This window comes from Crocuta crocuta, unplaced genomic scaffold (genome assembly GCF_008692635.1).
Source record: "Crocuta crocuta isolate KB4526 unplaced genomic scaffold, BGI_CrCroc_1.0 scaffold130, whole genome shotgun sequence".
Classification (NCBI taxonomy): Eukaryota; Metazoa; Chordata; class Mammalia; order Carnivora; family Hyaenidae; genus Crocuta; species Crocuta crocuta.
In genome coordinates this window covers 16,646,493-16,658,488 of record NW_027527920.1, presented here as the reverse complement: position 1 = coordinate 16,658,488, position 11,996 = coordinate 16,646,493, and the positions used below count along the sequence as shown (strand labels likewise).

The window sequence follows — 11,996 nt, the reverse complement described above, 5'->3', positions numbered from 1 at the left end:
ATATACTCTAATATATATATGTATGCATGTATAGACACACTGGGTTAGGAAAAGAAAGTTAACAAAAATGATCAATGAAAATGGTATGGGAAGCTTAGATTGAAAACAGGAACTATTCTAATGAAGATTAAGAAAATGCAGGCAGAGGGGCGCCTGGGTGGCTTAGTCGGTTANCCAAAAAAAAAAAAAAAAATTAAAAAAAAAAAAAAAAAAAAAAAAAAAAAAAAGAAAATGCAGGCAGAAATAAAACCATGAAGAGTAGTGATATAACAAAAGTAACACTGGTAACTTTACACTTGTATAGCATTTCCTATGGACCAACTACTTTGTAAGAAGTATATGCATAAACTGATTCATTTAATTCCCCCAACACCTTATGAGCAAGTACTATTATCTGCGTTTTTACAAATGAGGAATGGGACACAGACATCTGGTAACCTACCCAAAGTCACACACACTCTAGTAAACAGCAGGGTAGGAACTCCAAAGTAGGCAATCAACTGTAGCGCTTGAGCTATTTAACCACTGTCCCCTTAGCAGTCTGAGAGGGTTTAATGTGGAGCCGGGTATCAAAACTTTACAATGTAAGAAACTCCTTAAAAGATAATCAGATAATAAAAGGCTGGGAATAGTAACAATCTCAAGAAAAGTTAAGTGGGTACACTGATAAGCTAAGCATAAGAAGAAGCAGCTACAAATAAATATGAGAGATTCTTAAAGTTCTTAGTGTGAAATCTTGAAAAGCAACTACTCTTCCCCCCCAAAAAAACCTGTTGCAGCTATAATCAGAGACACAATAAGCTAATAACTGTTATATATTTCTTTGATTTTACAAACATAATAGAAAATATTTTACTTAACTTCTAAAAATATGAAAATGTACATTGCTATCATACAGTTACAAAATCTACAAGATTCATAAAAATGAATGAAATGCCTAGGAGTCCATCCTAGTTAACCCTATACAACTACTTTTATTTCTCAATTCAGAGAATTTGAAAAATGATTCCTCTAGATCAACATTCTACATACTTATTATATGGAGATTAATGTCAGGAAATAAGTAGTATTGAAGGAAAAAAATTCCAAGGTTGAATAAATATTCTTGCAGGCACACACGGGCCATATCTAGCATGAAAAATCCTATATTAAAGAATCTATTTAGGGGCGCCTGGGTGACTCAGTCAGTTAAGCATCCAACTTCAGCTCAGGTCATGATCTCACGGTTCATGGGTTCAAGCCCCTCAACAGGCTCTGTGCTGACAGCTCAGAGCCTGGAGACTGCTTCAGATTCTATGCGTCCCTCTCTCTCTGCCCCTCTCCCACTTGTACTTTATCTCTCTCAATCTCTCTCTCTCTCAAAATTAAACATACATAAAAAAAATTTTTTTTAGCGGCACCTGAGTGGCTCAGTTTGTTGGGCATCTGACTTCAGCCCAGGTCATGATCTCACAGTTTTGAGTTTGGGCCCTGCGTTGGGCTCTGTGCTGACAGCTCAGAGGCTGAAGCCTGCTTTAGATTCTGTCTCCGTCTGTCTCTGACCTTCCCCGGCTCACACTTTGTCTCTCTCTCCCTCAAAATTAAAATTAAAAAAAATTTTTTTAAAGAAAATATATAATTTTAACTTGCATTTCCTAAACTTATTTGACCATGAAAACTTTTCCCCCCAGATAGCTTGTAAATTTTGGACACACTAGTTCCACCATTCAGTTGGGAAACAATGACTTAGTTACTTTCTTTTATAGAAATGTAAGAGAATTACTTTTATGAAAGTATATGTAGAGAGTTAAACATGCTGAGGAGTAATGCAGACATTTAGTTTCCCTAAGGTCAAAGGGTTCCGTTACGAGAGATAAGGATATATGCATTCTGTAATCATCTTCTCCTAAGAACAAATTATAGCATGTAGGTATAACCAATATTGAATAATAGAATTCCAGAACCCTACAACATGTCTGCACCCCTATTTACAAAAAGAGTAACTGAGACTCCAAGGACACCGCCACTCCCCTGGTTTTCTATGTTATTGGCCACTCCTGCTTAGTCTCCTCCTCCTTTTTATCTCCCTAACCCTTTATTGTCAGATTCCCCAGAGGTCAAACTGTGGACCTTACCTTTTCTCTATCTCTACTATGTCCCTTGGTAATCTCCTATAGTCCCATGACCTTTTTAAATTTAACATTTGTTTGCGGACAATTGTATATTCACAACTAACTGTAAGAAATAACATATATAGATTCCATGTACTTTTGTCCAATTTTCTCCAAAATAACATCTTACAAAATTATAGTACAAAATCATAATCAAGATACCACCAGTGATATGATATACCAACTTATTCATATTATTGAGGTTTTACTTCTATTCATTCCAATGACATTTAACAATGTTCAATGATCCTTAGAGTCTAGAAACTTTCCTAACCTCACACAAGTGAACGACTATGGCATCTCCATTTGGATGTCTAATAGGTATCTCAAACTAAAACATGTCCCAAGTCAAAATCTTCATCTTCCCTTCCAAAGTTATTCTTCCTAGTCTTCCCCATCTCATTTAAAAACAATAATGCCATCTTTCTAGTTGCTCAGTGTAATAACTAGGAAATCATCCTCAACACTTTCTCTTACTTCATATCCAAACCACCAACAAATTGAAAATATACCCAAAATCAAACTTATCAACCATACTGCGAGCTGCCTACCCTAACTCCCTGCCATTTCCCACCAGATTATTACATTAGTCCCCCAACGAATCTCCCCAAATTTGCTCTTGGTCTTCTAGAGTTTATTCTCAAGACAGGGGCTAGAGTAATATAAACACTCTTCTCTATTTAAGGTTTTTTGTTGACTGTAGTTTTTACTGAGGTATACAAGACTCCACTATTCAAAATCATCTAATCAATGGCTTCTTATCTCAGAGTAAAAGCCAAATTCACACATGGCCTTCAATACCTCCCATGCTCCACCTCCTACTACTCTCTCTCTTCCTCACTCATTTGCAACCAATCCAGTCTCCCTGCAGTTCTTCTTTCAAGTTTTTACTCCAATGTTGACTCAAAGGCCTTTTCTGACCACCAACTTTTAAAGAGAAGCCTCCCACCTCCCACCCTGTACTCCTTATCCCCCTTTCTCTACTCACTTTTTCTCCCCAGAGATCTAACATACTATACGTTTTATTTTTTATTGTCTGTCTTTCAACACTAAGTAAAACATGAGCTGGAGGAGGGCAGAGATTTCAGTTTATTTTTCTAGCACCTAGAATAGTGCCAGGCACAAATTAGATGTTTAAGAAACCACTGAATAAATAAACAAGGCCCAAAGCAGCAAGGTGTTTTGTCAAAATGTGACATAAACATGGCAAGAGTCCTAAGTTTCTGTAGTGTAGGAGTCATTTCTCTAAGAATGATGATGGACTCAAACAAACCAATCCTTTATTCAGTGGTCACCAAAGACACACATGCACGAAATGACAATTTCTGATCAGGTGAATAAACTTGATAGAAGGAGGAATCAGATTCAAGCTAAAACTTATCAGCACCAAATTAAAATTCAACCAAATGCCTATAAAAGTAAATTTTGCATGAACTGCCTTAAGTGTTTTATTTAACCAACTTTTTAAAAAAGGAGTTATAGGTGATAGAACTTTAAGAATTTAAACTTTAAGAAAATAAAGATAGAGTCCTAGGAAAGAATACAATGTAGTACCCTACATTGTTTTATCAAGAATGTAGTTTATCAGGGCATCTGGGTGGCTCGGTCGGTTGAGTGTCCGACTCTTGATTTCAGCTGAGGTCATGATCTCACGGTTCATGAGTTCGAGCCCCACATCAGACTCTCTGATGGAAGCGCACAGCCTGCTTGAGATTCTCTTTCTCTGTCTCTCTCTGCCCCTCCCCTGCTTGTGCACACTCTCTTAAAATAATTAAATAAAACATTAAAAAAATAATGTAGTTTATCATAGTTTTGAGCTTTAACCAAAGTAGAGCAAAACAAAGATTTATAAACAAAAAGGAACTTATGCTAAAAATGGAAAGACGTTTTTGTTTCTGGGAAAAATTTTAAAATATTTTAAAAAATTGGGTAGGAAGAGGATGAATGACAAAAACTTTCTAGAGACAGATAAGGAAATAAAGACTAATATATCACCATGTCAACTTATTAAGAAACAAGGCACTTGGGGAGGTTTTGGAAAACCATTCATTTACAGTACAAATTAGTCTGGAAATGTAACACTAATGGATTCAACTTATTATTATTTGCAAGGAGTACATTTCATAATAAGCAGTCATCTAAATTGGCTTTAAATCTCTTTCAAAGTAAAATTAAAGAAGTTCTGATTTTAGAGTAAAAAAACATAACTGGGTCATACTTTCAGAGCCTCCTATCCTCACAGCAGGTAAGAGGCTTGTTTTTAAAATTCAAGAAATTAGTATAATATAGTGACCTTTCAATTGTTCTGGAGGGAAAAATGCAAGATGCATTAAGCAGACATAGCTTTCAGTTTGCAGGCCAAATAATAACAAGGCCTCCATAAAACAATTAAAGCAATGCTCCCTATTTATATGATAAAAATCTATAGCTTTCATATGAATTCTTTATTGGTAAATAATTCCTGAGGCACTTAAACAATACAATTTTTATTAAATGAAAGTAATAGCATCAAGACTGTTTAGATCTGTATATAATATAGCTAAAATAAACAAATGTTCAATATTTAAAATATACATATGTATGAGGAAATATATATATGTATATAATATAAACAACTGCATTATTGTCCCCCATTATTTTAATGTTACCTTTACCCAAAGAGACTACATTAATGGTTAAGTGGCTACTATGTATTTGATATACAAATATGTGACTTTAAAACTTGTTTTAAGGTCTATAAGAAGAGTTTCTGCTAATTCTTTACACTTTCACAATTATTAAGATAATAATTAATAATAAAAATCCCAAAGTAAGACAGAGGATATAATAGTGTCTAATGGTCTGAACAACAGCCAAATTAAAAAGCTATAAATAGGCAGCTATAAAGGAATCCATAGAGAATTCCAGGGACTCTCTTGGAGTTCTTAACAAAACAAACACTAAACAACAGTTTTTTAAAAAAGAATATAAAAACAGACATCATAAAATAGACATCAGTATATTTGGAGAACATAAAACCAACCTACCAAAATTAAATTTTTTAAAATTCAAAAATATGAGAATTAGTATTGCTAAAAAAACTATAAAGTTAGCACTGAGTAATATATTTTAAATGATAGAAAAATAACTGCAATTTGGAACATAAATTTAGAGACCTGTTGTTCCAAGGACATAAAAATAACCATGGTTTCCTAACAACCAGAGAGCTTTTGTATTCCTTGGACTGCATTCACGCTACATAAAGATTAAAAGACAGCAGCCAAATGACTACACTTCAACTTGCATGTTGAAGCACTGATCTGAATGGGTTTTCTTGGCCACAAGTGACCCACATGTCTAAGATCAAGAGTCAAAGCCCCCAGTGGGAAGTTGTGCTCAATTTGGTGGGCCTTGAAACCATCTCTGGCTAAATCAGCATCAGCCTTACGGGAGGCCAGCCATGAAGGAAGGGAGTCTCCCCAAAATCTGATTTCTTGAGACCACAACCTAGAACAGGTCCCACAGTCAAATTATTCACATTCCTTGGAAAGAGAGAACAGGCATCAGTTGTGTCCGTCGAAGGGGGACACTGCCCAGGTGTACCCTGGACATTTTTTGAAATCTCTGGGCTGCCTCTGCATCTGAAAAATAAGAAAAATAGTACAATGACAGACAACGGATGAGGAAAAAGACAATCATCTGGCCTAAAAGCTTAAGACTTATAAGAAATTAAGAAAGCAGACAAAACAGACAAAAAGACAAACAGCTATATCATTTGGAATGTATTATTCTGAGGCATGTATAGCAGGGATAAACACAAATTATTTTAAGCAAAGTTATGACCGTAGCAGCAACAAAAGTTATTTTTGGAGAGAGCCAACTGGAAATAAAAAACAAAACATATATTTAGATATGTCAACCTGACACAAAGATAAGGTGGAATAAGAATCTAGTCCCATTTGAGGCTGAAAATTGCTGAATAATGAGAGCTAATGTCATGAACTTGGCTGCTTAACTGCCTTTGTGTAAGAAAACATCTCAGAACTTTGAACTTAGGAAATTCCAACTTGTCTTGCACCAGGTCACGAGCTCCAAAGAGCAGGAACCTATTTCAACAAGCAGCTTTAAAAAAAACAAAAAACAAAAAAACAAAATACTTTAATATTTTTCATTTCTATTAAATGTCACATCTTAAAATGCAATAGTGCTAAAATCCATCAAACTAAATTGCACTGAATTAAAAATTAAACTTACTCAGAAAGATGTTCAGAAGTTGGGATACAAACAGAAACTGAAAGTAGAAGAAAAGTTATATTTAAAACAGCATATGAAATATGAGTGAGAATACTGATTTAGTAAAGAGCTCATATCGTGGCTGACCAAAAATACTGGGATAAATATCAAAAATCCAAAGTAACACAATTATAAATACGTACCTTTCTCTAGTACAACTTGACAAGTATGAGTTTCATGTTGACTTAAGTGTGTGGCCATATTATCTAAGCCAGAAACATCAGCTATGAAATCACAATTAAGGCACACTAGAGTAATGCCCCTATAAAAAAAGCAAATAGTATAAAAGAAAAGGCTTTTTTATCTTTTATAAAAATCCATACACAAGTTCAATGATTATTTTTCTATAATTTGCTTTTTGTGTCACGTCACTCCCATTTTTATTATAGAAACTTGATATAACTGATATGATTCTCTAGAAAATAGAAGAGCCATATTCAAATAATGCTACTATTTATTTACAGAAAGTATTTTTGCTTTACAAACTTTTAAAAAGTGTTTATTTATTTTTGAGAAAGGGAGAGAGAGAGAGAGAGAGAGCAGGGGAGGGACAGAGGGAGAGGGAGACACGGAATCTGAAGCAGACTCCAGGCTCTGAGCTGTCAGCACAGAGCCTGATGCAGGGCTTGAACTCACAAACCATAAGATCATTACGTCAGTCAATGTCAGATGCTCAACTAATTGAGCCACCCAGGCACCTCTGTTTTATAAACTTTTACCGCTCATGTCAGTTGCTAATAAAATCTATTTCACAAGAAACCTACAGCCCAACCTTGGCTCCACCAACAACTTGTGTCACTTCAACAAGTCAAAATCTATCTTGTGCCTTTGCTCATCTGCAATGCAAGTATACAGTATTTATTCATATAATGTATGTTTACTAAGGCTTCTTGATACCTACTGTATCATACTGTATACTATTATACTATATTGAGATTATAATGATGACCAAAAATAGTCTGTGCTCTAACAGAGCTTACAATCTAGTGTTTTACTTAGGTAATGAAAACATTAGAAGAGAAACATTAAGGCTTTACAAACAGATCATGTTGTAGCTGTCATCAATTGTGTACCATGTGTTAAAGATACTGCCATTATTTTCATTTAACACTGTATTAACTCAAGTAGTTAATTCGTTATAAAAGTCCAAAGCTTTAGGTACTTAGTATATCAGCACTGTGAACTGGTCCACTTGCTGGGGCCAAGATTACTTGTTCCCCTAAGAAAACTTCACTGAGTGGGGTGCCTGGGTGGCTCAGTCAGTTGAGCATCCAACTTCAGCTCAGGTCATGATCTCACTGCTCGTAAATTCGAGTCCCACTTTGGGCTCTGTGCTGACAGCTTAGAGCCTAGAGCCTGCTTTGTATTCTGTTTCCCTCTGTCTCTGCCCCTTCCCCGCTCACACTCTGTCTCTCTCCCTCTCTCAAAAATAAAGATTAAAAACATTTTTTTAATTTACTAGATTTCTAAATGGAATATTTTAAAGTTAAAATTAAAAGCTTAAGGAAAGTTAAGATTTAAATACTTAACTTTAATTATATCTCTATTAACAAACTACCCCCGCAGAAAATAAAAGTAGTCTCAATGCTAAGTAGTAGCTAAATTACTATTCCACTAGTCATAGTTACTTGGACATTCACTAAAGAAGGACTTGTAACTGGGATTTATAATCAAACTTCTTATTCTGGGAAGATGAGGAAGACCAGAACTACTATATTTGAGTCACCAGTAGAGAAAGCTGGTTGCGCTGAGAAAGGAAAATGGAATCCAAGTTCAGAGAAAAGAACAAAGACAAGATCATCCTGTCTCAGCAGGTCAGGCTAGAGAGAAGTAATGTTAGTAACTGATAGCTTTCTATTTCCCTTATTCGTTCTGGTTACACCTCCTCTTATGGGTTCATGAAATTCTTTGGAATCCTGCTTGTAAGTTATTTGGCTTAGGTGAAAAAAAAAAAACGTATACATCATGTAATGCAATCATTGTTACTGTCAATTTATTAACAAAGCATAAATATAGTCTTGAAGTTCATCACATACTTTAAAAATTTAAGTATTTTGCCAATATAGCATACCAACAAATAGCATACCTTAGACTGACTTCTCTGAAGCTCTAATCTAACAGTGTGACGTGTATTTATACCTCGATGTCACATTAGCACATTAAAACTGACCTTTATTAAACTAAAATCATGTACTTTCTCCCGAAATCAATTTCTCCCGATTGGCCTTTCTTATGATATTTTTCCCACTGATAGTAAAGCTCAAACTATAGTTATCTCTGTCTCTTCTTCCTTAAAATAATAAGTATGGCAAGCACTTTATAATATTAATTATTTATACTGTACCAAGCTAGCAATTTTAGACATACATCTATCATCTTATCTAAATATTTTAATAACCCAAAAAGGTAGGTGTTAAAAGTTATCACCTTTTTATAAAGTTAGCTTAGTAAACTACCAAGGACATAAAGCCAGTAAAGGTCAGAACTAGGTTTGAAACTGATCACTCTGATTCCAGGCCCATATTTTCAAAGATAATACAATACTGCCTCATCATTTTAACTTAGGCCCTAACGAAATTGTTCATAACTACACATAGTCCCAACCTGTAGGATTCATGCATCATTCATCTATTGTTAAACCTTCCTTCAGTATCACTTGATTCTATATAAAATATCAAACGTTCTTCAGTGCTCTCCAAATTAAGTCCAAGCTCCTTAACCTTATTTTCAACACTTAACAATTTGGCTCTAGGCTTACAACTATTGCTCTAGACTTCAATCTTATTACTATTATCTGAACTTCATGCTCCATCCATTTACTACTAAGTACTCCCTTGATATGTCTTGTACTCTCTCATTTTCACACTATTCCTTCTAATTCAAATGCCTCGGTGCACCTAACAGTATAAATGATATTTATACGTTAAAGCCAAGTATATGTAACACTGGTGCAGATATTTCCAAGTAAAACAATCCTTCTTCCCTTAAAAAAAATTACCCTGTACTTATTAAAATCCTCCTTGCTTTATTATAGTTTTATATGTTCACTCTGTATCTCCCACCCAATAAACTGTATATTCCCTGAAGGTTGGTTCCAAGAGTAATTCATCACTGTCCTCTTCACAGCACCTGCTATGTTATGCACCTAGTAGATGTATCATGAATAGCTAAAAAGTGACTATTTCAATCTAATTAAAGAGTAATTACAAAATTATAAGTTCTACTATTATAAGTATGCTGCATCCATTCACAGAAATTGATGTCTTCAATTTGATACCTATTCCAGTTGAAAGAAAAGTATTCCAGATCTTTAAAACACATACACACCAGTGGTTTCAAGAAATTTATTTCAAAACTAAAAACATATTAGTCACTTTACTAGGTATCTAAGATATCTTTTTAATATTCAAATATTGTTGTACAGCCTTATTTTTGTTCTCATTTTATAATACAAATGCATGAAGATATCATCTTAACATGACTTGTCACAAAGGAAACAAATTTAGCAAAAGAATACAGGCTAATCATACCTCTAATCTAAGGACATAATGAAGAGAACTCTCTAATGTCCAGTAGCAATCATTTAGATCTCTAAATTGGGCATTCCGATACCAGGTTTAAATATAGGACAAACCACAATAAGATACCACTTCATACCCACTAGGATGGCTGTGATTAAAAAGAGTTAATAACAATTATTGGCAAAGATGTAAAGAAATTGGAACCTTTATACACTGCTTGTGGGAATGTAAAATAGTAAAGGTACTTTGTAAAACAGTTTGGCAGCTCCTCAAAGGCTCAACATAGAGTCCAGAAATTCTAATCCTAATACATACTAAAGTGAAATGAAAAGATAAATCCAGGCAAAAACTCGTACACAAATGTTTATAGCAGCAGTATTCATAATGGCTTCAAAGTTAAAAAAATCTTGGGGCACCTGGGTGGCTCAGTCGGTTAAGCATCCGCCTTTGGCTCAGGTCATGATCACACGGTTCGGGGGTTTGAGCCCTGCTTTGGGCTCTGTGCTGACGGCTAGCTCAGAGCCTGGAGCCTGTTTCAGATTCTATATCTCCCTCTCTCCAACCGCCCCCTGTCCCCCCTGCTCAAGCTGTCTCTCTCTCTCTCTCTCTCTCTCTCTGTCTCTCTCTCTCTCAGAAATAAATAAAACATTAAAAACAAAGATTCTTTCTTAAAAAAAAAACACGTTAAAATAACCTTAATAGTTAAACAAACTATGGTAGATCCATACAATAGGTTATTATTCAGCAATTTAAAAAAATGAAGTACTGAAATGCTACAACATAGGTGAATCTTGAAAATATGTTAAGAGGAAAAAGGCAATCACAAAGGAACACATATTGTGTCATTCCATTTATATGAAATGACCACAATACATAACTCTATACAGACAAAACTTAGAATAGTGTTTGCTTAGGGATGGGAGCAGTTGGAAGGAAATGGGAATGACTATTAATGGGTACAGAGTTCCTTTTTGGAATGACCACAATGTACTAAAATTAACTGTGGTGATGGCTGCACAACTCTGTGAATACACTAAAAACTGTTAATTGTACTATTAAAGGCATGAATTAGATGGTATATGAACTATATCTCAATAAAGATGTCATATACATCACATATAATTTAAGTTATACAATTTTTCAATAGAAAGAATTTAAAAAGATCAACTAGTTACCTGAGATCTTCTGAATGCTTCTTAAAAATACAAAACCTTTTACTTGGACGGTTACTATGAAAGCTAGAGAGATAAAACAAATTTTATTATTATACAATAAGTCATATTAATTTATAGCTTTATTATCAAGTCTATACTTAAGTTTCTAGTTTTGAATAAAAGATCATGATATATAAGTAATAAAATAATGTTTATCATCACTGTTTAATTCAACATTTTATCTTAAATTCCATTTTATCTATTTATTTTCTAGTGACACATATTTCTCCAAGTGTATTCTTGTATGACTAGTACTTCACCATTACATAAAAAAAGGAAACACTTAAGAAAATTTTTTTAAAAGTAAAGCACATCATTTTTTTTTCATCTGTTACAGAAGAGTTGAAGACACTCTTAAATGTTTGCAAATAACATTTTTGTATAATATGAATCATTATCAATAATCATTTTTTAAATCATTTTCCAATCTTAACATGCCTGTGTCAGGACAGGGGGAGTAAAATCCAAATGATCTTTGAAGTAAACAGTCCTTCAGCTAAATATCACTGTTCACCATTTGTAAAATCAAACATTTTAAAGAGTTCTTTGCAATTACTAGTAGAGGTTTTTTTTTAAAAAAAAAAATTTAAGCAGAACCCTAGAGCTAAAATAATGCTTCCCCTAAACACAAAACAGATCCACTAACCATACTGTGTACCCACGATAATAGCTTTCGTACATCCTTTTTAATCTGGTAAAGAAAGTTTTCCTGTATTAGAAACCCAGGATTAGATTAGCATAGTATTACTCAAAGTAGAGTCATAGACTAATAACATCAGCATAACCTAGGAGATTATTTAGAAATGCAAAGTCTTGTGCCTCCCACAAACTTAAATGAA

General features: G+C 34.2%; 1 protein-coding gene across 7 annotated transcripts in view; it reads right to left on the bottom strand.

Moving 5' to 3' along the window:
• The window catches only part of ZNF280D (zinc finger protein 280D), a 135,045-nt gene that overhangs the window by 39,579 nt on the left and 83,470 nt on the right, over window positions 1-11,996 (bottom strand). For 4 of the 7 annotated variants that reach the window (XM_077748128.1, XM_077748116.1, XM_077748122.1 and 1 more), the window contains 3 exons: window positions 11,119-11,181; window positions 6,566-6,684; window positions 6,384-6,420 (listed from right to left, as the gene is read on the bottom strand). In XM_077748128.1, coding sequence (XP_077604254.1) covers window positions 6,384-6,420; window positions 6,566-6,684; window positions 11,119-11,181 — 219 coding nt within the window. Of the gene's footprint in view, window positions 1-4,761; window positions 5,771-6,383; window positions 6,421-6,565; window positions 6,685-11,118; window positions 11,182-11,996 lie in introns of those variants that run through there. The other 3 variants (XM_077748133.1, XM_077748137.1, XM_077748138.1) reach the window with 3 other exon arrangements.